The sequence below is a fragment of the Vollenhovia emeryi genome, unplaced genomic scaffold (genome assembly GCF_000949405.1).
Source record: "Vollenhovia emeryi isolate VEMERY1.0 unplaced genomic scaffold, V.emery_V1.0 DF939147.1, whole genome shotgun sequence".
In the NCBI taxonomy this organism is placed as follows: domain Eukaryota; kingdom Metazoa; phylum Arthropoda; class Insecta; order Hymenoptera; family Formicidae; genus Vollenhovia; species Vollenhovia emeryi.
Genome location: NW_011967219.1, coordinates 1,283,630 through 1,310,950, shown reverse-complemented (window position 1 = coordinate 1,310,950; position 27,321 = coordinate 1,283,630). Strand labels below are relative to the sequence as shown.

The following is a 27,321-nucleotide window of genomic DNA, read 5'->3' as shown; positions in this document are numbered from 1 at the left end:
TCTCTCTCTCTCTCTCTCTCTCTCTCTCTCTCTCTCTCTCTCTCTCTCTCTCTCTCTCTCTCTCTCGGCTCGGCTCGGGTCGGCGCGCGTCGCGGGGCGAGCGCGCGTCAAATCAATCGCCGCGCCGACGCGATTACCGACGCGACGCCGTACGTCGCGGACCCTTCGGCGACGAGCGGCGGCGCAAAACGGAGCGGGGGCTCGATCAGGCGGTGAACGCGGCGCGCTGGATAGATAACGGATGTGTACACCAGGTGCCACCGGAGCGGGGACGGCGAGGGGCAGCGGCGCCTCGCGCTCGGAACGCTCCCTTTTCCCCGCGGGATTATTATTAACAACCGCCTGTCACTGTGCCGCGCGAGATACCTTATCTTTCGTAGATACACGTATAAAGGACGCGCAGTGAATGCGGACTCGCGAGTGTCGCTGACATTCATTTAAATCCCGCCGAGTGAAACGGTGCCCCCAGGGATGTCCGGCACGTTTCTGTACTTCGCTTACGGGAGCAATTTGCTCGCCAAGAGGATACGTCTGAGCAATCCGACTGCGGTCGCGAAGGACATCGGTTGCATAAAGGTATAATGTATTCCTTATGTTACTGCCCAAGTTTCTCTGCCGATCGTGGCGGAATATCGGTGTCGATATTGTTGCAGACTTTGCGCACACACGGAGAAGCGCTCTTTAATATTAATTGTAACGCCGGTGTGCTTTGCAAAATAATAATACGTCACGTGTATATTCTAGACTAAATCTTGAAAGTGAAGGGGGTAACGTTAGAGGTCATTTCCAAAGCTAGGGAGACCTAAAATACTTGGGAACTTTTCCCCTAGCTCGCAAATGCAAGCTAGAAAGTGTCAATACTAATCTCTTACTTTTCTATATATTTACATGCGCAATATAAATATATAGATTTTGTTACAGAATTTCAGGCTGGATTTTCACCGTCACTCGAAACGATGGCAAGGAACGTCCGCGACAATTGTGGAAACGGAGAATTCGGTCGTGTGGGGCGTAGTCTGGGAGTTGGACAAGTGCAACTTAGCTACGTTAGACCGGCAGGAAGGAGTGCACGATAATATATACCGCGCGATGCCGGTGAACGTTGAAACCCCTAGTGGTAAGACTCTAAATTGCAGAGTGTACCAGCAGTGTAACAATCCGGAGGAGTATGTAAAACCAGAGGACTATTCGATGGATAAGAGGCCCTCGCCGTTGTACATGTACGTGATACACGACAAGCTTGGGAAGAAAATCATTTTAACGGCGATTATTTACTTGTGTCGAGGGGTGAACCGCTGGCCAAAATCATGCACCCCAATGGCAAAATTATAATTACGAAAGTTGTACTGTATCGAGGGAGCCGTAACATGTTAGTGATATTTTTTCAGAAAGTAGAGACGCTTGGGAGATTTCACGGTCACCTCTCTATATCCAAGACTGAAATCTAAGACTGAACAAGCCTTGGTGTGCACAGTGCGCACTAGTGCAAGCTGCCGAATTCGATATTGTTTCATCTCATTTTATCTTCATAATGCAGGCCCAGCAAGGCTTAATGCCCAGTAATACCAAAAATTTGTACACCACAATGCCATGAGCGGTTTACCCCTCGACTTGCATCTCCGACCTTTCTGTTATAAAAAAGAAAACTTGTCTCAATCGTTTTGTGTAGAAGCACGATATTAAAAGGGGCCGAGGAGAACAGTCTTCCCGCCGATTACATAAAGTTCTTGAAAACTATCCCGCATAACGAATACGAAGGAGAATACGGCATTGGGTGAGCAACAAATTGAGTCATAAACTCTTAATAAAGAACGTAAAGCTTTGTTCTTCACGTAATAAACAGTTCTGCGCGTAACAAGTATAATTTCTGTTAGCGCCTTATGTAAACGAAATGCAACAATTCTTATCTCTTATCTAATCTTCCGTCTGTTTTTCCATGGTTATGTACAACGACGCGTCACAGCCTCTCTCTGACTGAAAATTAACCGCCACGACATTTTTATTGTACGAATACTTTTGATAATACGGATCGAGAACCACGTATTCCAACGCCGTATCCGTCGTCATTTCGTCCAGCTTGCCTCGAGGAATCTTCATTTTAAGAAAGTCTCTTTTATTCACCTAGATGTGTACGACATAAATATAACGAATTAAAAATTAAGAAATAAAGACAGCTTATAAAAAAACTCAAAACTGCACACATAAAATTGATTGTATTATACAACTTCATCTTTGATATATTTATATTTTAACGATATTGGAATATGTATACTTACATGAACGTGCATTACAAGATTATAATCCACGTCAATTTCTGGCCATTTCTGCTCAAACAGGTCCTTGTTCAGGTCGACTTCTGTGTCGCTTATAAGATGATGCCTCGCGGAACAAAAGATAGCCCACAACTCGGAAGCAAAATGCGGAGCGAACGGAGCGAGCATTATAATTTGAACAGCTAACGCTCGCTCGTATTCGCGACTTTTTCTTAGGCACTCTATGCCAACCTTTCGCAAGCTGCAATTACAGGATTGAGCTGTATTCCAGGTACGTTACTAAACGTAATACAATTAATTACCTATTTGTGAGACCTTGCATTCGAGATATTGCTACGCTCAATTGCTGCGATTCTACTATATTAAATGTCACGTTTTTGAGAAAATAATTGCGGCTGTCAAACATGTATGCATCGTGCTCGTCGTATTTAGGATCCGTAGGTTTGCTCTTCAGTTCCTCCAGAGATATTTTGTCGCGTTCAACTTTAAATTGTTTAACAATGGTCCAGAGACGGTTTTGCCAGTTGTTTATACCTTTAATAGCTGAAATATTGTGCAAACAGCCGTGTTAACTTTCTAGGAAGATTGCCATTTAAACGGTTGAATTTTGCAAAACTTACTACTTTCCGACCAATTTCTAGTGGACGTTGGCGCAACATCGGCCAGAATTAATAATCTCGTCGCGTCTATCCCGTATTTGTTCAACAGATTAAGAGGCTCCACTCCGTTGTGCTTGGACTTTGACATTTTCTCCCAGCGCATAGAGACAACTTCTCCAAGCTTTGTCTTGTATTGATCCCCTTCCATCGTCACCTCATTCTCTGGCACGTATTTGCCAGTACGTACGACTTGATACGTCTTACCCATTACTACCCCTTGCACGAGGAGCTGTCTAAAGGGTTCTCGACATGGTAAAAGACCCTCCGAGTGCAGAAAGTGACTCATAAACCGGGCGAAGAATAAATGAAGCACGGCTGAAAGACGCAACATTAATATTTGAATATTAATTTGAGACACACACGTAAATGCTGAGGTGCAGCAATTAAGAAAATGTTGCGGTTATACCGTGTTCTTTTCCACCAATGTAGAGATCCACGGGGAAAAACTTCTTAGCTTTTTCTGCCGAAAACATCTTTTTCGTATTTTTCGGATCTACAAATCTTAAAAAGTACCAGCTGCTATCTACGAATGTGTCCATCGTGTCGGCTTCCCTGGTCGCCTTTCTTCCACACTTGGGACACTTGGTCTGCAACCAGTCCTTCGCATCGTGGATCGAGGATTTCTTATTCGAACCCGAGTACGTCACTTTTGGCAACATCACGGGAAGCTGGTCGCGCGGCACCGGTTGTGCGCCACAATTTTCGCAATGAATAATAGGTATAGGCGTACCCCAGTACCTCTGTCTAGAGATTAGCCAATCCTGCAGTCTCGAACTTACTGGGTACCCGCCTATACCCCATTCTCTAGCTTTCTCGAATACTTGGGCCAACTTTTGCTGCTGCTGTTCGTAGCTACGTATCGAGTGCCGGGAAAATGGTATCCCAACCGAATCCGAGAACTTCATGTCGTCCATCGATGCCGAAGGTATACCCAAGCGGGTGTCTCTCCACGGTGGGTAAACGAGTTTGTCGGTGACGAAGATCGGCAATTCTTCGCCGGAAAATGGATTTATCACTTTCGCGTCTAAGCCCTTTATTCCGACGTCTATCTCGTACGTGTGTCCTTCGCGGTGTAAAACACTTTGAGGGGATACAGCAACGAACTTTGCGTACTCCAAAAATTCCGGCATATCGGTCCACAAGTTCAATGTCTCGGGAAATTCTGGAATTTTGGACACTAATTTAAAGTCAATATTAATGCCGTTGCAATCACCTATCCAGTGTTTTTGCATTTTTATAATATCTCTCCACTCCTTCAAGGTCGGATCGTTCAAACCCTCCCACAATGATCTATGACATAATTTATTTATTAATTAAAAGTACGAAGCGCCTCGGAGAACGCTCGATAAGACTTTCGAACTTACTTTGCAAAGGCGGTCGTTCTGACGAACCACTGCTTCAACAACTTTTTCTCTACGAGCGCGCCGGACCTCCAGGAGCGCTGATTCGCGTCAATCTGTTCCTCGGCCAGGACAGTCTGATCGACTGGATCCCAGTTAACGTAGGCTTCCTTCCGATAGGCCAAGCCTCTGTCGAACAATCGTAGAAACAGGTCCTGCGTCCACTTGTAATAATCCGGATCGCAGGTCGCGAATTCTCTATCCCAATCAAAAGAATAATTTAGCATCTTTAATTGGTTACGCATCATCTCTATATTTTCATTTGTCCATACGGCAGGATCGATCCCCCTCTCAATGGCAGCGTTTTCCGCTGGCAACCCAAAGGCGTCCCAACCCATCGGATGAATCACATCTTTACCTACATTCAGCGCAGGATTTATCGTGTCTCGTCTATTTGTTAAATCCGGATAGATATCGCGACTTCCTGCGAGGCTTACCTTTCAGTCTGTAAAAACGTGCTACAGTGTCGCTTATCGTGTAAACTCGAACGTGACCCATGTGCAAGGCACCGGACGGATACGGAAACATCGAGAGAACGTAAAATTTATCTTTGGCGCCGTCATTGTTGTTGACACGGCACTTCTGAGGGTTGATCTTGTCACCCCAGCTTTTCTCCATCATCTTTTTCATTTCCGGCGTGCACATCTGCAAGACAACATTTCGATAAGTAACACGACGACACTTGAGCCTAATCTACAGTGTGCTCTCTGTATCTAGAAACATTCTATTTTATATAAACAAATCGAGACGCGTAAAAAAAATGTGTATACAATTGTATACAATTTATCCACTTGCGTGAATTTGTTAAACATATTCATTGTCTGGAACTCTAGGAAGTAGAAGTACATATTCATTATTTATTCTCGCTTAATCCTTGTGACTCTGACTTCGGTTTAATATTGTAAGTTTTCGAAAAGAATTATACTCTGTTTTGACCTGCGTCGACTTTATTCTGTGGTCAGTATACTTTTCATTTGCAATGTCCTGTAATTAAACTTGTAGATTACATTGAATCCCTTGAGAAGGACCACAACCCGTGTGATCGAGACGTCGGATTTAAATAAAGAAACCATCTGCCAGCCTAAAGTCGTCACAACGATTCTTTTTATCGCTAATCAACTGGCGATTCGCATTCTTTCGTCGTTTACAAAATAGAATGTTCCTAGGCGCAAAGAGCACATTGTAGATTAGGTTTCAAAGCGAGGTTTACAACATGTTCGAGACTGAAAAGCCAAGCGATAATAAACGTCCGGCGTGAAAGGATCGAGGTAAATGCTCGAGCGGGAAAAGTACCAGTGTCGTGTTGGCGGCCGGCAGTTGGGACGACCGGTGGAAGAAGTGATTCAACAACTTTCGTATCTTGCATCGCGACGTCACTCTGAGGGAACGAGGCAAGCTTTGCATCGTCGCCAAGTCCGGAGTCCTACCGTGTAAATAAACGCGACTACCGACTACCACGTTCAGGCGCATCTCGTCCGCACGCGGTGTCAGGTCGCGTTTTTCGCGCATGCGCGCCGGATCGAGGAATTCGAGGCTCAAGGAAGTATCCAATGCAGACAGACAGATGTCTCGCCAGTCGCCCGTAAAGCCTCGTCCACATAGACGTCGTAAAGTCGTAGTCGTAAGAATAGTCGACTATGATTGGTTAATTTTTATGTGTCTGACTGAATTGACTAATTACAGTCGATTATTCTTATAACTGCGACTCTGCGACTCTCATTGTAGACCCAGCATAAGAAATTTTCTTAAAGAAAATTTTTGGAAATAATTTTCGCTTGTACGTAATATAACTATGTAAATTAATATATTACATAGTTTAACACATACAATATGATTAATATAAATTTAAATATAAAATATAATATGTGCGCCCGTAAAACGTCGTCTACAATGAACGCAAGACGCTAGGCCGCAAGCAAGAAATCGACCAATCACAGTCAAGTATGAGAAGAACGCTCGACTGTGATTGGTCTATTTCTTGCTTGCGGCCTAGCGTCTTGCGTTTTGCGTTCAATGGCCGCGTTCAGCAGACACAACTGTTGAGTGAGCGCTCAATGATTTCTTAATATGATTGGCTGGATCTAAAAGTATTAACCAATCATACTGAGCGCTCACTCAACAGTTGTGTCTGCTGAACGCGGCCTATGTGTTGCTGGTTACTGCCGCGCATGCGCGAAAAGCGCGACCAGTCTGACATCACTGCCCGCGCAGCCTGCGTGCTCGACGCCACGTGCGCTGCCATTTTGCCCGCACGACTGCAGACAAATCGACCGCTCGTGCGACCGAGAACGATCGTTCGTCTCGCCGTTACCGGTACGTCGAGTACCCTCGAGTACCGAAGGTCGCGATTAATTATCATCCCCGAGCGACGCGGTTAGAGGGTTTCTCGTTGCGCGCGGAAACGCGACCAGGAGAGGGACCGCTGCTCCGAGAAACGCCACTTCCGCCGGCCCCTCGCTCCTTTTCCGGTTCGTCTCGCGTCCGTGAGTCGGTGAGTGAGCGGCGTGTGTTTTAAATCCGCGCGAGGCGTCGCCATCCCGGATTCTACACGCTACGTGACGACGGGAACGCGTGTTTTCCGCATCTCCGCTCGCTTTCGCCCGGTACACTCGGTCCCCGTGACGAGACGGTCGACTTTCGATTTGCGCCCCGTTTACGCCGCGAATAAGAGGTTAGAATCCGAGCGCGATGCCGTCGGTGAACCCCCTGGTTTCTCTCCGTCGCGGCTCTCACGTCCGCAAGAATCTAAAGCGTCTATCAGTATCCAATTTTACGACAAATACGGATTGTCTGTATGCACGCGCGGTTACATCGCTCGGCGTAGACTATCGTGGACGCTAACCTCTCGTTTCGCAGTGAAATCGGACAGATTTGTAATCGAGTTACTGGGCGCCGTGTCTCTCGGACGAAAATCTTTAATATTAAGTGGCGTGTGGTGCAAATGCCGAATCTTGAATTCTGTTGCAGATATTAGGCGTCCACCATGGGTAAGGGAAATAATATGATCCCAAATGGCCATTTCCATAAGGATTGGCAACGATACGTCAAGACCTGGTTCAACCAGCCAGCGAGGAAGATCCGTCGCAAGCAGAAACGTCTCAAAAAGGCGCGCGCTGTCGCCCCTAGGTGCGTACATACCTCAAGCATCAGTATTGCATTGATATTTAATTCATATTTCCAGATACAATCTTGGTTTACCACATGTCTCTGCGTATGTGTGTGTGTGTGTGTGTGTGTGTGTGTGTGTGTGTATGTGTGTGCGCGCGCGTGTGTGTTCTTTTTAGCTGAACTGGTTGCACCAGTTCAGAGTTTATCTTCCATCTACACTGGACGGAGTAAGATGAACTCTGCTAGAAAGAACAGACCCTGTATTCAATGCCTCTATATGTGCATCATAAGGCGACTTTTGGCGATTGTTTGGTACATATGCCATAGTATAACCAGAGAGAAGCCTGAGAGCGGCCACGCCGGCCACTATGAAGTCCACCACTTTGTTCGTGTCCGTGCTACGCCTATTTTTCAGGATCGTGCTGTAAAATTCCAAATTGCATTAACGTAAATTATCCGCATGATATTTGCATACAACTTTTCTCGTGTAGACAATGTAAATTTTATGTAAATTAGATGTCGGAGTGCGTAGCACAGACATGCCACCAGGTGGAAATTTTATCGGCAGAGTCTGAAAATGCGTAATGAAATGGTGGTAAAAGTAAAAATGGGCGTGACCCCTGGTCCACACCCTAGCAGCACAGTGCATTGATTAAACAGTGGCCCAATATTTGGTTGTATTGCCAATATTTAGCCAATGCACTGTGCTACTAGGGCAATCTTGCTTTAAATAAGTTGTAAGCCTTAAGTCATAAGAAATTAACCAATTACAGGTGAGAGTGAGGGGAATAAATGTATGTGATTAGTTAATTTCTTACGGCTGAAGGCCTGAGATTGTGGACCATAGGTAAGAGCGCGCAAAACAGTCTCCTGAAACGGTATCGAGTAAGACGCCGGTGTGGCCGCTCTCAGGTTTCTCTCTGGTATAACTAGTACGCCCGCTCTGTCATTTGTTTTGTTTTGCGTCGATCCTTTCTGTGCGTCTGCAGAATTTATTTTGGTGGAGCGAATGAGACGGATGTTGTATATGTGGTAGTGTGGCAGGATTTTATATCAAAACCACGGCGGAATACCATGTGATCGAGACCGAAAAGATGAAAGGACCGACAGAGAGTGGGCATACTAGTTACATTATGCGTATACTAAAGTGTACCAGAATGTACGCTCTGTGTCACGAATGTTTTTACACCTGGAAATGATCGTTAAGTTCATTCATTTATTAAAAGACGTTCATGATGCCGAGTGTACACTCTGGTACACTTTGGTAGATGTATCAAACATTCGTCAAAAATCGTCTATAGTATAATATAGTGTAGCTAGTAAACGGAGTAGGTCCACTCCGTCATTTGTTTAGTTTTGTGTCGATCCCTTCTGTGCACCCGACACTTTGCTGGTCCCGTCATGGAGAGAAAAGTTGCACGTGTGGCAGTGTAGTTTGATGAATATGTACGCCACTGGATTTGGACCGACAGAGAGAGTGGACCTGTTATACTGTGCATGTACGATAAAGTTCATCTCTTGCCTTGGTAGTTTTGTATCATCGGTTATCTCGTTCTAGGCCTGTAAACCTTTTGAGACCTATCGTGCATTGCCCGACATTCCGCTACCACACCAAGGTCCGCGCCGGCAAGGGTTTCACGCTCGCCGAACTGAAAGCTAGCGGTCTGAACAGGAGATTCGCTAGAACAATCGGAATCGCGGTCGATCCCCGCCGTCGCAACAAGTCCATCGAGTCTCTGCAGACGAATGCTCAGCGCCTGAAGGAGTACAAGGCTAAGTTGATCCTGTTCCCCGTGAATGAGAAGAAGGTGCGAGATTGCAAATTGTTCCCCTTTTTCGTATTAACGGGAATATCTGACCCGTGAGAAATACGCCGCGCGCTCGTTCTACTTTACTCGACTCGCCTGACATTTCAGCTCAAGAAGGGTGACGCGACTGAGGAGGAGAGGAAGCTTGCGGTTCAGATCAAGGGAGACCCCATGCCCATTCGACATCAAGCGCTCGCCAAGGCGAAGGCCCGTCGCATCGCCCCGGACGAGACCAAATTGTCGGCATACGTAACCCTCCGCAAGGCACGAGCTGACGCGCGATTAGTCGGCATTCGTGCGAAGCGCGTTAAGGACGCGTCAGAGAATCCCGACGAGGTTACTAAAGTCGCGAAGGATAAGAAAGCCAAGAAGTAATTCTTTATACATATGACATCGTTTTTCTTTATGTATATACAAAAATAAAACTTTCCTCCAGTGGAGAATAAATTGCCGTTTCCCCTGGGATCCTTGCGATATTTTTTACAAGTTCGTGTCAATAGAAGCGGAGAAGACAAATTATTGGTTTCACCGAGATTCGCTTGGGTATTCGCGTCATTGTTGGCGGTTTCTCGGTAATTTTCGCTAATTTTTTACACGTATATAACACGTAAAAAATTGAAAAGGGGAAGATTCCTGCATTGCCGAGTTCACGTCGCATGTTGCAACAGTTTTCACGTTCGAGATCAGCAATAGCCATAGGATTACTTTTAACATATTTGATTTAAGAAAAAAAAAGGGGAGGAAAGAAAGCGTAGCATGCAGTGTCGCGTTGCGCCAATCGTTTACCCGCCGCGCACGTATGTTTAACGCGACCGCCGTCCGCGTGTTGTGTCGCCGCCGTAGCGCATCTGTCACCTCGGTAATTATACGTCGGGACTGTCGGAAGTCGGGGCGAGATTGATAGGTCCGTCGGCGAGCGTCAGATTCGCCGCCGGCCGTCGCGCCCGCGACGGTGACTGAGACGACGTCGCGTCGAGAGAAACCGACGCTGGCTCGATCCGGGGCTGAGGATCTCGTCGCACGGGGCACGTACGCGGTCGGCCGCGAGGTTATGGCAGCGGCCGTACGGAGGCGAGGAACGAGCGACGGTCTCCCGACGCGAGCGGATCGCGATGTAGCGGGGAATTGAGGCCCCGGGACTCGGACGGCGTCGCTGACATGATGGAGCTGAAGGTGTGGGTCGAGGGAATCCAACGCATCGTGTGCGGCGTCACCGAGACCACCACCTGTCAGGTACGTAACCACGTCGCTCTATTGTGCCACGGCCTTGGGTGTGTGTATACGTGCACACGCGCGATCGCACAGCTGTTATTTTCTAGCGAACAAGATCCAACGAATCGGGCACTGTCTTGTAGAGAAGCCCTGTCGCCTTCGCCAGCACGCGATGCGACAGGAGCAGCGCGCGCGCGAATTTGCCGAAATAAATAAACAACCACGGGCGCGCTTCGTTTCACGCGCGATGCGCACAGTGCATCGTTTGCCCATTTTGTTGTTCAGCGAATATTAAAGAGAGAATATAAATTGTGCATGAAACGCTAACGCACCCTTGGTCGCACAGTTCGGTGGCGTATATCTCACTACTGTGCGTTTACGATCATCAAGATTCGTATCCGTAATATTTCGTGTCTTGTAAACGCTCCGCTATTTTTCCAAGAGCCGCCGCTGACGACCAGTTTGTTTGTAGGATGTGGTGTACGCGCTCGCCCACGCTACGGCTCAGACGGGCAGATTCACCCTGGTGGAGCGTTGGCGGACCAACGAGCGTTTGCTAGCACCTTACGAGAATCCTCTCAAGGTCGGCCACACCTTCTGTACAACCTGTACTTATTTACTTAATAGCATTAATTAGGTTTGAATTGTGAACTCTTGGACAAAACGAATTACGTTAATGTAATCGCAGAAAGAGTGAGGAGAATTGATGTATGATTTATGTGGATTAGATTCTGATGAAATGGGGTGAGTACTCGTCGGAGGTCCAACTGATCCTGAGACGTTCCACGCCGGAAAATAACAAAGCAAACGCATTGCCGTCACGAGCGTATGCAACGCGCCCAAATGGATTACCAATTTCATTGCCAGAGCATGGAACGGGTACCGCTGGCACGCAGGACGACAGTAAAACCGTGTCAACCACTCAAAGTTTGGATTTCGACGAGACGCCAGGAGGATTGGAAAGGAATAGAGACACCAGGAAATCCCTCACATTTAGCGGGTTTCACGGAGGCGTTACAGAAGGTAGCACAGAGGTAAGTCTACAAGTAAAGAAGAGGGGAAAGGCCATAAACAGTACACGCATTAACGCACAGATAATTGTTATTAATGATAAGTGTTTCAATATAAATTACCTCGGGCAAATTTTGGACCCTGTCCACATTCAATTCTTCATAATTAATTTGTGCACGTGTGAAAAAAAATGTCATTTTAGATTCAAATGGAAAATAACGTAGCTGTAGTCCAGCCCACGCCGCATTTGAAGAGCAAGGATTTGAACGTTCGAAAAAGTGTACAAAAACCAGCGCATTCACCTACGCGAGGGACTAATGCCGAAAGTGAGTCATTCTATTTAATTTGCCTACATTAAATACGCTGACACAATCGTATTTCAAGCTAACTCTACCTCATCTGCTGCAATGATTCTCACGACGTTAGACTTTTTTTTTTCTTTCGTTCTCGTTATTAATTCGTCTCCTTTTCCCTTCAGTCGCGACGCACTTGTCGCAGAAGAAAGTGCGCGAGGTGCCGCCTTACAGAGAGCCTCCAGGCCCAGCTTCGCCGCCCGGCCTGCGCACCTTGCCACCTTACCGGGACCCGCCGCCGCCGAATTTGAACAGCCCTGGGAGATCGCAGTTTGTGCACGGCAGTGGAAGCCCCCATGTGCACAAAGACGATCAGCCATCGTCTAGTAATTCCATGAAGCTGAAAAGAAATCTCATTCAGGTTTCATTGCTATACTTGATATAATAATAATTCAAGGTTATTTGCGTGGGTATTTACAATGTATATCTTTTATAGGAGTTTCAAGATACAAAAGTGCCTACACAATCTGTTAATCCACTTTCTGTCACGGCACAAAATATGGCAACTGTTGCTTATACTCAACGATACGTTGAACTTATAAGACTAGTCAATAAGCAGCGGGATACCATTAATGCTCAACAAGCTGATCTAACAAAAGTAAGACATTTTCTTCGATTAATTGATGCAATTAAAAAATATTTAAATGTTTTCCAAATAATTATTTATCGGCGTCGGTTCGATTAATCTGTCTAAAAATATGCAATAAATTATAGTCATTACTCATTCCAGTTTGATGCAGAAATATTGTATTGGGAAACAAAGAATAGGGAACAAATGCATCAAATGGATTATATTTCCCAAGAAATGAACCGCATTGAGTCCACTGGTCGTATCATCGAGGAACAAGTAATTTTGTCTATATTTTTTCATGTCCGAGTACCATATATTGTGACGCTTGTGATGTTAATTATTCATTTCCTGTCAATCAGCTCAAAGAATTGGCACATGTGGAAGAAGAAAGCGAAATAGTTAAACAGCAGGAAAAAACACTCAAGTCAGAAATAACATTGCTTAGATCAAAGCTTGCCAATTGCGAGACGGAACTCCTTCAATGTAAAAATAAGATTAGGTAAAAAAAGTGCGAGCAATGTCCTTCATAAAATTGTAACAATTGTTATTGTTATCTCACGAAATACATAATTACAGATTAGTTATGGAAGAACTTGCAATGGAACAACACAATATAAGCCGCGAAACGGATGAGCGGCAAATTATGGAACGGAAAATAATAAGTGAAGTGGAGCATTTGCAAAATGAAGTAGAACAAGCTAAGCGCGCGACTGAATTGGCTTCGCAGCATGCAGAATCTTTAAAATTAGAAGTAGTTAATTTGGAGTCGGCGATTGTTGAGAAGAAATTGCAAGTAGAGAGATTGGTAGCCGACATGAAGGAGGCAAATCTACAAAGTTTAGCTGTTGCATGCTCGGATGAGCAAGTCAAATCTTTATTAGAAGGTATGTATTTGTATATATCACATGTGTATATCGTTATGTTTATTTGTTATGTAATATTATACATTATATAACTGACAAATAAAATTGCTTAATTATTAAGGTGCCCATAAACCTGGAAGTACACGTAAGATGATAGGATCGCCAAGGCAATTGGAAACTGCAGTGCCCACAAGTAAGAATCCACACGGTGTGTGGGTATAAGTAAAGAAACCAACATACCTGATGATACTATCTTATATGTGAGAAAGCATATCAAAGAATATATTATAGACGTTAAAATATTATATGTTTATATTGTTTAGTAAAGTACAAAAAGTACTTAATTTTTTGTCATATCTTTTATGCATTTATTTCAGTAATATTAATTAGTATTATTACTATTAAGCACATTATTGATAAATTCTTGTCTTTATATATATCTTCATCTATCGTCTCATTTGCAAAGAAACTTGTGAAATTATTAATCAAGTTTACCAATTATTACATATATCACTTATCTTTTTGAGAGCGCTTATTATATTTTCCATTTCTTTTTACATGAATATTGAAAAGAGAAAATTATTTTGCTTTTGAGCATTACATTAGCAAATTTTCTTTTCATGATCAGTAGCAATGTAGCTTTTCAGATGTATAGCTAATTCCAGTTTATGTAGGAAGTAATGTAAAAATCAAAATTACTAGTATACTTTATTAATTTTGTACTTATTATATTTATGTTTCTTAACAGCTATTTTATATTCTTTATACCGCTAAGAAATATTTTGCCATAATAGATTTAATTATAGTTTTGTATTTTTTTTTCTTTAGATGAATTATAAACGTTAATAGGAATTAGTAATAATAATTACGTGATTTTTTAAAATATTTTGCATAAATTTTGATGCCATTTTAACCGTGAAGTTGTAAAATTGTTAAAGAATCATTGAAAGTACTATAGTAACCAGAACAAAGCTTAAAATTGTAAAAGGATTTGTTTATCTGTAAAACCTGTAAAGTTCAAGATGTATAAATTCGTTGTGTGACGCAGGGTATAATTTCATGTATGTTAAAAAATATATAATACGATATGACAAATATGATTTTATGCAATCCATAATCTTGCAATTTTGCGGTTTTGGCATAAAAAATCGACAATATGTGTCGCAAACATATGATTTTTTTATATATAAATGTCAAGTATTTTCATGGCATATTGATATTTTTATTAAGAACACACGCATTTATTTTGTATACCTGTAGTTCTGCCATTAGAATTAAAATAATATATATATCTTATAATATTGAATAATAATGTTATAATTAATGTCAGCAATGTATTTGAACAGCATAACTGTGCAATAATTGATTATATGATCTTTGTCTCCAAAATAACAATTGTATTTTGTGCATTTATATGCAATTTATGCGTTCTATAATAGTATTGTTCTAGAAGAGTTCTAGTTTAATTCCTGTAATTAAATTTTCCTGACAAAAATTAATAAAATCTGTTGCACATTATAAATTGTTGTTTAACAACTAGTCTTTCACTTTTCCATTTAATCAAGAATTTTTATTTTATATTACCCTTTATTTCAAGCTATTTTTTCAGTACATTTTCTTTGCCGATTATATTTGCCTGATATTTTGTCAATTCCTGACATACACAATTTTTGCGATTTGATATTTCAAGTTTTCGAAATTGCAATTCTTGAAAAACATTCAGAGAGATAGCACAACCTTTTTGCCGATTCTGCTAGTTTCTCAGATCAACTTTCGGGATTTAAAAAAATTCCGAAATCCTGAAATTTTAGATAATATCTCCTCGCGAAATTTATTCTCCGTACTTTGTCGATTTTTGAAAATTTAAATTTTCATCATTTTATAACCGCCGGTAATTCACTAGTATCTTTACCGACTGTGGCAATTATAGCTGAAAATTTTGTCAGCCGTTTTCGGAGCATCGTCCGACACTTGTGTTAGGAGCATAAACACGATAAAATGAGTTTGTGGGTTGACAAATATCGTCCAACGACACTTGCGAAGTTGGATTATCATCTTGAACAAGCGGAGGACTTGAAGAATATGGTAATATATTGCAATCGAGGCAATATTGTGTAACATATCTGGAGTTTAAGAGGTTAACCGGCTTTAAAAGCGCGCCTTCTAAAGAAAGGCAATAACATTGTTTCAAACGAAATAATAATAGTTGATGAATATGATTTTTTTGAATATGTATTTAATGAGTCACGAGACAGAAAATTATATAGGTTGTAAATTTATTTTTAATGAAAAACAATAGATTACAACAGAATAAAATTGCAATTACTTAAAAATTGCTCTTACTATAGAAATAAATAAAAAACTTTGCTGAAATGCATTACAGAATTATGCCGAGTTAGCTGAAACAGTTTTAATTATATTTTTACTTTATTTTAATTTTTTTTAAAACACCAGGTGCAGAAACGAGACTTTCCACATTTATTAGTACATGGGCCGTCTGGTGCAGGAAAGAAAACTCGAATATTATGTATTTTAAAAGAGCTTTACGGAGTTGCGGCTGAGAGATTAAAAATCGAAAACATGCAGTTTGAGGTGATTAATTTTTGTTTTGTCTCGATTATGTTAAACTGTTTAAGGCCTGATCTCACCAACGTCGTTTAACTGTAAGCTTAGCTTAATTCGTTCTTTGTCTCTTTCCTGTTACTTTAGAAAGAGACAAACGTGAATGAAACTAAGATTAAAATTAAGCGACATTTGGTTAAACCGGGCGAAAAAGGTATACTTTTACTACATTGCAACAGTTAATTTTAGCACAATATAAGACATTAATTAAAAATGTTACATTTGTGTTATTTTTATGGCACTTTCAGACGCCGTCTAAAAAGAAATTAGAAATATTGACAATAAGCAGTAATTATCATACGGAAGTAAATCCGAGTGATGCAGGAATATACGACAGAATTGTCGTCATGGAATTAATAAAAGCGACTGCGCAAACGCATCACATAGACATAGGCCAGAAGGAGTTTAAAGGTATTGAAGAAAATGGCATTAGACCATTTTTCATTCTTAGGCGTTACCGATGTTTTGTATGTACGCAAATACCTACAGAAGAACGAAAATTACAATTTCATTGCGTAAACAGTGGTGCTGCTGTCAAACGTGGATCAGCTGACGAGGGATGCGCAGCACGCACTTCGCAGGACAATGGAAAAATACATCAACACGTGCAGGCTGATTCTTTGCGCGAACTCAACGTCGCGAGTCTTACCGGCGATCCGTTCGCGATGCGTGCGAATCCGAGTCCCCGCACCAACCGCCTCGGAGATGAAAAGTATTTTACACTCGATTTGCAAACGCGAGGGACTTACCCTACCCGATGAATTAGCCAATCGGGTGGTTGAGGCTAGCAATAGAAACCTCCGACGAGCAATATTAATGCTCGAGGCTTGCAAAGTCGAGCAGTGCGTAATGTTATTATATGGAGATGTAGTCTTATTCGTTAATGCCTGGACCTGCATTTTTATCATCATTTTTCTCATCTATACAAATCACTGAGTTTCACACTGTCTGTATGTACTACCACACACTTCTAAGAGAAGCTGTGTCAACTACAGCCTGAAACTCGTCGATGTACAGATGGGGCTAAAGATTATGAAAACGTGAATCGTAGTAGAACTGAGGTCCAGGCATTAACGAATGAAACTGTACATGAAAATTTATTGACTCTTCAATTGTCAAGCTTTTACTTTTCTTCGCAGCTTTAAAGAGGTGTTTTTTTTTCCTTTTTCAGATATCCATTCACTGTCGATCAAAAGATATCGGAACCGGATTGGCAAGTATACATACGCAATACAGCTAGTATGATGGTCTCCGAACAATCCCCCAAAGTGCTTCTGGAGATACGCAATAGATTTTACGAGCTATTAACGCGTGCTATACCGTGCGATTTAATCTTCAGAGGATTGTTGCAAGAGTGTATAAAAAACTGCGACGATCAGATGAAGAGAGAAGTTATTGATGTCGCATCGGACTACCAGCACAGAATGATACGTGGTTCAAAACCAATATTTCACTTGGAAGCTTTCGCTGCGCGATTTATGGTGATTTACAAGAAATACATTGAATCATCTTTAGACGGTTTCATATAAAATTGTCTGTTGACTTTTTAGATCTATGTGTAAAATACATATTTTTTATATCTTTGATCAAATGGGCATATAATACAGTAAATTCTTTATCTAATTGTGTTTCTTACTCATCTAAATAGCATAAATTCAAGCCATATAGATTTCATGTAACTATTTCTGTAAATGTACAAGCTCTTATCTCGCTTTCCGCATTTTGTAATTGTGCTAAGAGTTTATGAATTTTAATTCTCGATTTCCTTTCTTATTCGTTGTGCTTTAAAGCTTGGATACTACCTTTGTACAAAAATTAACAAACTATGCATATTTAATTCTTAATTAGAGTACGAAGGAGTAAACATACATAAGTTTTAATAAATTATTTTATTCTGTAATATTGAGATATCAATTCAATGCAATGTAGTTATAATATAATCTGATACAACTAATTTTAAAGAACCGTTTCCTGGCGAATGTGCGACGCTTACATCGCCGCAAGTACAAGCGCGGAGATTATTGACAGGGCGGATACCACATATCCGGTGCTGTACACCTCCTTAATCGATAGAAACATCCCCAAGTCCCAAGACTGCAAATTTATAAAAATACACATTACAATGCATAAAGTACCAATGACATTATCGTGCCGGCTCTTTCCGAACAATAATGGAATGCAAGTTGAACAACAATAATTGTCCGCTTACATTGCCAATCGTTTTAAATAAGATCACATTTAGATCATACAACTATACAACGGTCGCGTACCAAATGACGGATGCCATTGAACGTATGGAAAGTAGCAGGCAGAGCGAGTAAGGTCTTGCCAGCGAACAGTACGGGCAGAGGTAAGCACCAATTGTTCACTATTTCTATGAAGCAGGGAATACCACCTGGTATAAGCAGCGTGCCTGAAACGCAAGATTTACCATGAGAAGTATCCAACTTGAATTACATATATTAGCTGATAAACCGAACTGAATGTACAAGCTGGATCGCGCGTCTTACCTAAGCCAAGGAACATTGCGTAACTGGCGAGCATAATGCCAGTAGTGCGATGCGATATCGAGAGCACCGTCGTCAGCTGAATTTGATAGATGCTCAAGTGCGGCGATAGCGGTCTCTTCAGACGTATGTTCTTCTCATCGTGGGTCTCGCACGCCGCGCTCGAGAGCAACGGCTTGGAAACCGTGGCGGCGAGGGGGCTGAAACACGCACACGCTCTATCAACATCTGACAGCGAGACGCGATTAATAGAAAATAAAGTGATACAATTCATGATAAACGTGGGAATTTGTATTAAATAAGCAGAAAATTAAAGCTTAATGTACGCGTGATAATCGTTGCTGTTTTCGTAAGGAATCATTCGACATTCTTTACATGAATGACTGCAGTTATGTAAATTATTGTTCGAGGTTATGCATTACATAAGAACTTACCCACATGTGTACAAGCTTCGGAAATGCCGAAAATCGACGTTGCGCCGGCAGAGAAGTCTGAAAGAAGCGGAACATCGTTTTCGTTTCAACGGGACGAATAACAGATTTCTATAAAAGTCCAATTTTACGGCATACCTCGTGTAGACCAGCGCCATACTTGTTGACGTTAAGTGCACTACACTCACGGCGGTTGATAAGCGAGCGCGTCAGATCGCCGGACACGATGTATTATTTTATTTTATATTTTTATATTATTGCAGCGACACACAGGATTATCTTTAATAAGTAACGTGTCTTTAAACGTCATGAATAATTTCAGCTTGATGCAAATCAACTTTGACAGCGGAAAATTGTCGACTAAGTTCAAGTAAAAGACGCCAAAGGCAGCCAAAGGAAGTTAAGACAAACCTCGGATATTAGATTTCTTTAAATTTTAATTACAAATCTTTGATTTATACAAACCTGACCCAACAACGAGGTTGAAGTGGTGGAAGTTATTTAAAAGTATGCTAAGAAAGCGACACTTCGAGATCAGTTTTACACGTATCATAATGAGGCTGACAATGTCCCACTTTCTGGCTGTAAGCTAAAGTGAATAAAAGTTTTGATTGATAAATGAGGTTGAATGGTCGGTGGAAGTTAATCACAAGCATCCTAAGAAACTTATATACTTCAAGAGTATATGTTTTACACATATAGTAATAAATACCTATAAAAATCAAGAAATCAAATCAGAAATAGAAACATTTACTACAGTTCACGAGAGAAACTTAAATATGCGGGACGAGGGATCGAACAGAGGACCCTACTATTACTAATCACTCATGTTAGCACAGAGTTACACGTCGTTCCAACCCCTAGTCCCTGTTTAATGAAGTCAGAAGTGAGAAATGATACGCCGAGAATACTGGCGTTACATTTTCAAAGTAACAAAAAATGTATTATGAGTGATGCAACTGGTTTATTATATAGCCACGCTACATTAATATAGAATACTAGAATACTAATAGAATTTACGCATTGAAATCACATTTTCACATTGAAATACATAAATACAATCTATACGATCTCTATGCATGTTGGATTGGGACTTGTCTTTCAATTTGGTCTTCTCAAAATAGACCTAGAATTTTTCTCTTTCTTTCTTTACGAATATCTACAATTGTTCCATTTGTTATCAATATACAACTATTTTATCACTTGCCGATTTACTTGCGTCGATTTACTCGACAAATGTTATGCTAGCGACCGAATATACTAATCTATGGTTTAAGATTACACTATCTAGTATTGCATTATGTAATTTTTGGTGGCGGCATATCTTTCCCATTTCGTTGTTCCGCCGTTTCCGACAAACGCGTGTCGCGATGTGGATCATAGCCAATATGAAGACAGTTTCTAGTCTTCATACTAGCCGTTTATAAATCAGTAAACACTTTTTTATCCAACTCAGCAATGAGAAGGCTCGTGTCCGAGATGGGTAGGGAACATGAACGGTCGCGGCATATGAGGACCGTCGTTCGGTTTTCCTGCGGTTTCACTCTCTTAACAATTTCGTTCCTACGGAACAGTATGTTGTCCGACCGCTCAGAGTCCGCAAATATGAGCACTCTACCAGGCATCAGACGCTCGCGAATTATATTCAACATCTCAACCGTCTCCTTGGCATCCATTTTTCCAGTTACATAAATCTGAAAAGAAAAATTCATTGGAAACGTATATCGAGAGCTCTCAGTCTCACAAAACGCTGTTGTCAGTTTTTCAGAAACAGGAACACCCACCTGCGTCGGCTGATGATACTCGATTAGCGATAACATCATTTGTGGACATGCAGCCGGACAGTTCACCAGTTTGTTGCCGAACGCGCACACAAGTTTTGCAGCATTATTCCGGAGATCGTCGCGATCCAGGTAAGTTGCTAGGCGCAGCATATTGGAACACGCGAGTGAATTACTGGACGGTTGTGCGCCATCATCAGCTATAACGAAAAACATTAGACGTTAATAAAGTTTTACCTATGTATATCAAAATACGGTTAACAAATAATGCAAAGAGATATTCAGTTATGTTAAAAAAATATTTGGCTTGACATTAAAGCCTACTAAAATTACTAGAAAAGCAACTAAACGTACAGTCTTTCGTTCGTATCGTAAGTATCGGAGACTTCTCGGCCATAGAGAAGTAACCGCCGTCCTTCGAGTCCCAGAACAATCGGTCCTGAATATTCTGCAGCTCTTCGGCAAACTCGAGCCAGTGCGGGTCGAAGGTGGCCTCGTACAAGTCGAGCAATCCTTTCACGAGGAACGCGTAATCCTCATGGAAGCCAGATATCGGAACTTTCCTATAAATCATCGTATCATAGATCTTGCATGCGTGACATTAATACGGATGTAAGACAGTACTTACGTCTGTACAATTGCATCGTCCGTTCCCCTACGATAACAACTGCGTAGTAGTATACGTTTCTCTTTATCGAACAGATATTGCTCGATGAATTTGGCAGCTTCCGTCGCTGCTTCAACATATCTCTGGTTCTTTACAGCAATTCCAGCACGCGCAAGGCCACTTATTATAAGGCCTGTAAATCGATCAAAAATCGTTAGATCAGACATTACGGAAATGCGCCCCACGAAACTCTGTCACGGCGATGGTGACACAAACGTCACTCATTACAATTCATTTACCGTTCCATGCTGTGATGATCTTGTCATCCAGGCCAGGCAACGGTCTCTCTGATCTGGTGAGAAACAATTTATCACAGGCTTCCTGAATATATTTTTGTGTGTCCTCCACGCTAAGCTTGAAATGGTTAGCGGTATCCTCTATTCCCGATTGCATCCAAAGTACGTTTTTGCCTGTGAGCTCGCCATGAGGATCCTACATTGCAGAAAATCACACTCACAAATCTTGTTCAAACATTTCATTTGTTTTTACGGTCCCGATTGCAAAACATACTTGTGAACTCTCTACATTTCCTTCCTTCCGCACTGAGAATTGTCGGCAGATAAGGTCAAAATATCTAACATTGTCCTTACCAGGTACTTTCTTTTTTAAAAGAGACTTAAGTTCGTCATAGGTCCAAACATAAAATGCGCCTTCTCGTTTCGCTGAGGCGTCTGGATTAGGTAGCGAGTCCGCGTCCTCCGCGCAGAAGAAACCACCTTCCTGAATAATTTGCATTCTGTAAATATTTTATATCCTCCCGCATGTTTGTCGCTCTGTATAACTTTGATTTCAAAAAGTCTAAGTGAAGAAAAACATTTCTCGTAAGTTGGAATAAGCGTTGTAGCTAGAGCACACATTCAAAGTATCACCAGACGAACGAATAAAAACGCAATATAATACCTTGTGTCGTAACGCACGAAGGGTGTACGTCGCGATATCGTCTACGATATCGGAAAAGAAGGAGTCTTTCGTAACGATGTACGTGTCAGCATAACATTGTATTATCAGAGCTTGATCGTAAAGCATTTTCTCGAAATGAGGCACTCTCCATTGAGTATCCACAGAATACCGGTGAAATCCCTGAGAGATAAATAATTTAAATATTCGGTTCGCGCGTTATAACGACGAAAACGCAGAAGCCTTACTTTCCCTATGTGATCGTGAATCCCGCCGTAAGCCATTTTCCTTAAGGTGTTCAGGCATGCGTCTAAAGACATCTCAACCAACATGGCAGAAGTACTTAGAGCATGTATGCTGAGAAGAAAATTTAAATTGCACGGTTCAGGAAATTTCGGCGAGTTCGGATTCGTGGCAAACGCGCTGCCAAATCCGCCATACTCCTTATCGTATATGTTAAACAGGATATGGGCACACAAGAATGCACAATCAATTGGGGGAACTCCATCATCCTGTGTCACAAATCAATCAATAGATACAGTAAATAAAATAGTTTTAAGGCCTCGAAATCCTTAAATAGCATTCGCTCACTTTTACGTCATGTCTGCTCGTGGCCAATTTCTTCAAACGTTCTGTTATAGTAGTGGCGGATTTGACCATTTTGTTTTTCTCCTCCGTCCACTAGAATAAAAGAAAATGTTATCATTTATGTGTCTAATTTTATCCATTCTATAAAAATAACTTGCAAAATTGTATGTGATAAAATAGATGCAAATTACGTAAAGCAAAATATATCACATGCTGTGCCTATACCTCTTTCGCAATTCGTTCCAAGTACAACGTAAACATTGCAGCGCTGAAGTATGTCCCGCCCGTAATCGGCATCAAATCCGGCGTCAGGAAAACACTCAGCGGCCAGCCGCCATGGCCTCTCAATCTCTATCAAATTAAATATCTTCGTCAGTACATTGAGCAGAGAGCTAATAACCAATTATAAGTAGCAAATACATTTTACTGCTTGTTCTCAGACCTCGCATAATGGAAAGGAATAAATTGGACACCTGCCTGAACAAACATCATGCACATCGCGTCAATATCGGGCCTCTCTTCTCTGTCCACTTTGATATTAACGAAATTCTCGTTCATAATTTTCGCGATTTCCTCGTTCTTAAACGACTCCTTCTCCATCACGTGGCACCAGTGACATGTGGAGTAGCCGATCGACACAAAGATTATCTTGTTCTCCTCCTTCGCCCTTTTCAGAGCCTTGTCACCCCAGGGATACCAGTCCACAGGATTGGTCGCGTGTTCCAATAGATACGGTGATTTTTCCAATATCAAGCGATTCTTTTTCACTTCAGGCTGTTCGGTGGCCTTCTCGCTGGCCTTTTGGGACTTCTGACGTAGTGGATTTCGGATGAATACCGAATCCATCGTGCAGGCTGGCGTCAGGATAGGCAACGAGGTGGACAATCTGGTTTTTTTTTTAAACGTAATTATCAATAATCACCTTTATCAAACATCAAGCAAAACAATAGAAATAAAATATACAAGCGTGTGTACGTAATATGATATAATCACCTCTTCGTACACGCAACAGTAGTGGCACGTTCGGTGAGATAAACTTTTGTACGACACCCCTGCGCTCCCGCACTCCCCTGTTTCTTAGATAACTCAGAGAAGCAGCGGGCTATTGACGAATTACATCTTCCCAAAATCATAACACGCCTGGCATGGAGAATGTACGCAGTGAAGATGATCCTGAACATACAAACAGTCGAATAATTATTAAATAATAATTAAATCGAATATTATTGAATAAGTAGCATTATAATAGTGTCCCTAGTAGCACAATATATTGGCGCAATATTGGAAAATAATGTAAATCTAGTATTCCCAATATTGGTCCAATATTGTAAGGTAGACGCCTTCTCTTATTTAGCCGATATGTCGGTTTAGCAATACTGGTTTAATATTGACACTTATTTAGACAAATATTCCTATTACATTGTTGAATATTGGCCAATGCACTTCCAATATAAATCTAATATTATATAATTATTATTGCGTAATATTTACATTTATTCCATGGCCAATATTGGCTTTACGTTGGACAATATCGACCAACGCATTTCTAATATATAACCAACATTGGACCAATATTTGGCCAATGCACTGTGCTACTAGGAGTTGCTCATTTAACAGAAAGCAAAACAGCAGGTGATAATAAGCAGTTTCTTTCAATAATTAATAAATAATTAATTAATCTTTCCCCTATTCTTTTTCTGCCTCTCGAAAAGTAATTATTAAACAGATATTCTTATACAACTCTCCTGGTACAATGGCAATGTACTCAATATGTAATTCTCATGTCGCTCATTCGTCGACCGCAAGATGCAGTTTACTTAACTGAATTGTGTTTAGTGAACAGACGATAATTAATCGACGCGCAAAGAAAAACATCCGCGAGATAAGTGCAAAAAATGCTGCCTACTAAATGTCAGGCTACATTTTACCTTAATGAAGGTAAAATGCTTATATCAACATATATCAATGTAATTTACTTAATGAAGAGTAATATAAAGAAAATCCTACTTACAAAAATTTGCTACGTAACAAACAATTCTAAGCCAGAAATATAATATATTAGTTTTTTATCTATAGATATTTTTGTCGATTAATGGATATACTTTCGGCGTGTAAAAATTACTTTTGTTTATTGAATGTATAGCAAAGATACAAAAGTCATGCTACCACCTCTTTTCCTGCCATCTCCATGATCGCCTTTAATATCTTGTTAAATCATTATCCTCTATCTAATTTTTTAACAACTCTAGCAAAGCCACTTATTTGCAATGATTAAAACGTAAAGATTCCTTAGTTTCGCGTCTACAGCATTCAAACTATCTACAATAAAATTACAATACGTTTAATCTCTACGACGCAAACACAGTGAAAGTGTAAAATTTAAATTTACATATATAATCGTTTATGTACATCTTAAATAAACAGCTCTAAACTCGGATAATGCATTCTACTCTACTTATACGGAGCGGCCCATTTAATTCAATCTATATTAAATTTAAACGGAGAATCGAGCGCGTGTCTTTGTAAGTGCATTGAAATGCGAAAAAGCCGTCGACGTGCACTTTACGAGATGTAGCTCGCGCGTTCATGCGCGCCCGCGAAGCAGCCGTCAAAAATTCGCGGGCCACCCGGTACCGGGCGCAAGTAGAAAATGGCGGATCTACGCGCCGCGTAGATTCTACCGAGCAGTCGTCGCGCGACGTCCGGCGCGACGTCCGGCCGTCGCGAGAGATCGCTCGGGGTGTCGCAAATCCTGCGTCGAACCTCCCGACGATCAGATAAGGATTGATAAGCCGATAACGGCGTTACATACGGGGGCTCTCGGTCCAACGTAGAATGCAGACTCTTCGCAGCCTCGAGTTTCCTCCCGTTGATTCGGGTCGCCAGATGGCGCGCCGATCGCCGGGCTAATTGCTGCGCACTTTCGAGCATGCACGCGCGTCGAGAGCTCGAGCGGTCACGTGACCGGACGCAACCGGTTACGAACATGGTTTTCTCATTATAATATCAGCAATAATAGTAGTGAGAGTAAAAAGAAGCTACGCTGACGATTCTCGATGGAAAATGCCGATTAACGTCCATTTCTGCCAATGTAATTAATTTCAATCTCGGTTCATCTTACTCTCCATCTTTACCCTGGTCCAAGAATCAGAATAAAATATAGATTAAACTGACAATGAGATTAAAGTTAATTCAGCACCGACAGAAATGGACATCAAAACGACTCTGAGACCAAGCTCCGGTCGAGTTGACAAGCAATTGATTAAGATCGACGATCCAGCGGATCCTGAGATAAGACTCTTAGCTGCGTAACTTAAGTTCCTCGACAATTCTGTCCGTATGAAAAATGAAGGAAAAAACATTTATTATAATTCTATTCGTGTTAATGAGATAATAAATAAAATATGTGTGACAAAATTTATCGCCGCGATTCCACAGACGTGCAGAACAGTTTGCGATAACGCTTCCACTAGGAAAATATGATGCAACGTCGAGACGTTTGATATGACGTCAATATTATAAGACGCAATAAACGAGCACAGCGCCAAATGGAGAGACAATTGAGTTTCTACCAATCTCTGGCAATTTCTACAAATTGGTAGAAAGGGAGGAGGAGCATATCGGGGTATCTCCAAGCTCCACATTTCTCTATTCTCGACGTACTCCCGATACTATAAATATATCTCGAACATTGTCTCGAGTATGAGGTACGCACGTACAAGGAGATGAAGCGAAAATAACCGAGGCTGCCCCTTACCTGGCGCGACGACATTTTAATCGGTAGCGTCTTGGAACGGCGGCCACGTCTCGCGATCAACGGATCAATAAGCACCGACGATCTAAAAAGCCTATACCATGTGCGCCCGCAGCTGTCATGCACTATTTACGTTTCTCGAGGATCCGCAAGCGTGAATCGTCCCGTCGTGTGAGTTGAGTCTCGGCCGACCAATCGATAATCGGGTAGACGCGAGTTCCCCGCGCGTCCCAAAATCTATTCTCCTTTAGTCGTGCAGGCGAATCGTCAAAGATCTGACGTCACTGCACCACATCCAGCGGTAAAATATCAGGGAGATATGACCGAAATATGAAATAATCAAGGCCTGCGATGCTCGAGAGCGATTCTGCCACTTTTGGCACCTTTTGCCCCTAGAACTGTCAATTCGCGAAAAAACATTCGTGTAATATACAAATTATGGCTTTTGTGTGCAGATTGGCAGTGTTCCACTAATCAGACTAATGCCCGTTTCTACCAATGCAGATTAACTTTAATCTCAGCTTAAATTACTTCTTGGATCCTTTTCCAATTCATAAAACTAGAGAAAGATACAAAGCAAGTTGAACCGAGATTAAAGTTAAACTGCGTTGGTAGAAACGGGTATAAATCAGAGAACAGCACGCTATCATTGAAATTAAGTTTAGAAGCCTAACAACTTTTTTGTCGCTGCATTTGCTTGTAGACCAATCAAATTCGTTATGCGTAAGCAAAAGTGTGCTCCCCGCTTTAAGTTTTACTACTCAAGTTTTTCAAAAGTTCCCGGAGTTGTGAATGCAAGAACTCAGGAATCGCGTT

The 27,321-nt window shown here is 41.6% G+C and overlaps 7 protein-coding genes across 13 annotated transcripts; 4 read left to right on the top strand and 3 right to left on the bottom strand.

Moving 5' to 3' along the window:
• The first annotated feature begins 182 nt into the window (after positions 1-182).
• On the top strand, positions 183-2,193 carry LOC105566080 (gamma-glutamylcyclotransferase-like). Its single transcript, XM_012019799.1, has 4 exons — positions 183-576; positions 922-1,220; positions 1,670-1,774; positions 1,964-2,193. Exons 1-4 carry the CDS (start codon positions 472-474, stop codon positions 1,983-1,985), a joined length of 531 nt encoding a protein of 176 aa, XP_011875189.1. The 5' UTR covers positions 183-471; the 3' UTR covers positions 1,986-2,193.
• On the bottom strand, positions 1,800-5,859 carry LOC105566081 (probable leucine--tRNA ligase, mitochondrial). 2 transcript variants are annotated; one of them, XM_012019801.1, is made up of 8 exons: positions 5,626-5,859; positions 4,770-4,977; positions 4,297-4,690; positions 3,339-4,222; positions 2,894-3,247; positions 2,576-2,816; positions 2,277-2,514; positions 1,800-2,121 (listed from the first exon to the last, which is right to left on the bottom strand). In XM_012019801.1, exons 1-8 carry the CDS (start codon positions 5,839-5,841, stop codon positions 1,915-1,917), a joined length of 2,742 nt encoding a protein of 913 aa, XP_011875191.1. In that variant the 5' UTR covers positions 5,842-5,859; the 3' UTR covers positions 1,800-1,914. The 2 variants fall into 2 exon arrangements, with proteins under 2 accessions (XP_011875191.1, XP_011875192.1); XM_012019802.1 differs by lacking the exon at positions 5,626-5,859 and adding an exon at positions 5,340-5,420.
• A 705-nt stretch (positions 5,860-6,564) lies between these two features.
• LOC105566079 (60S ribosomal protein L13) lies at positions 6,565-9,711 on the top strand. Of its 4 annotated transcripts, none has more exons than XM_012019797.1 (4): positions 6,565-6,645; positions 7,300-7,458; positions 8,999-9,248; positions 9,357-9,711. In XM_012019797.1, the coding sequence occupies exons 2-4, from the start codon at positions 7,316-7,318 to the stop codon at positions 9,621-9,623; spliced, it is 660 nt and encodes a 219-aa protein (XP_011875187.1). In that variant the 5' UTR covers positions 6,565-6,645; positions 7,300-7,315; the 3' UTR covers positions 9,624-9,711. The 4 variants fall into 4 exon arrangements, with proteins under 4 accessions (XP_011875187.1, XP_011875185.1, XP_011875188.1 ...); XM_012019795.1 differs by lacking the exon at positions 6,565-6,645 and adding an exon at positions 6,684-6,823; XM_012019798.1 differs by lacking the exon at positions 6,565-6,645 and adding an exon at positions 6,840-6,935.
• Positions 9,712-10,099: 388 nt separating this feature from the next.
• LOC105566078 (ras association domain-containing protein 8) lies at positions 10,100-13,601 on the top strand. The gene is made up of 10 exons (XM_012019793.1): positions 10,100-10,481; positions 10,933-11,043; positions 11,189-11,494; positions 11,674-11,797; positions 11,950-12,185; positions 12,261-12,422; positions 12,555-12,671; positions 12,755-12,894; positions 12,972-13,279; positions 13,380-13,601. The coding sequence occupies exons 1-10, from the start codon at positions 10,407-10,409 to the stop codon at positions 13,478-13,480; spliced, it is 1,680 nt and encodes a 559-aa protein (XP_011875183.1). The 5' UTR covers positions 10,100-10,406; the 3' UTR covers positions 13,481-13,601.
• A 1,541-nt stretch (positions 13,602-15,142) lies between these two features.
• LOC105566076 (replication factor C subunit 3) lies at positions 15,143-17,780 on the top strand. Its single transcript, XM_012019791.1, has 5 exons — positions 15,143-15,343; positions 15,713-15,850; positions 16,129-16,291; positions 16,404-16,722; positions 17,052-17,780. Exons 1-5 carry the CDS (start codon positions 15,257-15,259, stop codon positions 17,407-17,409), a joined length of 1,065 nt encoding a protein of 354 aa, XP_011875181.1. The 5' UTR covers positions 15,143-15,256; the 3' UTR covers positions 17,410-17,780.
• LOC105566077 (succinate dehydrogenase cytochrome b560 subunit, mitochondrial-like) lies at positions 17,753-19,052 on the bottom strand. The gene is made up of 5 exons (XM_012019792.1): positions 18,957-19,052; positions 18,822-18,878; positions 18,391-18,587; positions 18,151-18,293; positions 17,753-17,974 (listed from the first exon to the last, which is right to left on the bottom strand). Exons 1-5 carry the CDS (start codon positions 18,974-18,976, stop codon positions 17,870-17,872), a joined length of 522 nt encoding a protein of 173 aa, XP_011875182.1. The 5' UTR covers positions 18,977-19,052; the 3' UTR covers positions 17,753-17,869.
• Positions 19,053-19,762: 710 nt separating this feature from the next.
• Positions 19,763-26,717, bottom strand: LOC105566074 (spermatogenesis-associated protein 20). Of its 3 annotated transcripts, none has more exons than XM_012019789.1 (13): positions 26,509-26,717; positions 23,745-23,924; positions 23,229-23,637; positions 22,977-23,102; positions 22,755-22,844; positions 22,412-22,675; positions 22,167-22,346; positions 21,777-21,986; positions 21,506-21,698; positions 21,228-21,399; positions 20,954-21,162; positions 20,603-20,799; positions 19,763-20,512 (listed from the first exon to the last, which is right to left on the bottom strand). In XM_012019789.1, exons 2-13 carry the CDS (start codon positions 23,882-23,884, stop codon positions 20,240-20,242), a joined length of 2,463 nt encoding a protein of 820 aa, XP_011875179.1. In that variant the 5' UTR covers positions 23,885-23,924; positions 26,509-26,717; the 3' UTR covers positions 19,763-20,239. The 3 variants fall into 3 exon arrangements, with proteins under 3 accessions (XP_011875179.1, XP_011875180.1, XP_011875178.1); XM_012019790.1 differs by having other exon boundaries at positions 26,639-26,710; XM_012019788.1 differs by lacking the exon at positions 26,509-26,717 and adding an exon at positions 25,564-25,967.
• Between the last annotated feature and the right edge of the window lie 604 nt (positions 26,718-27,321).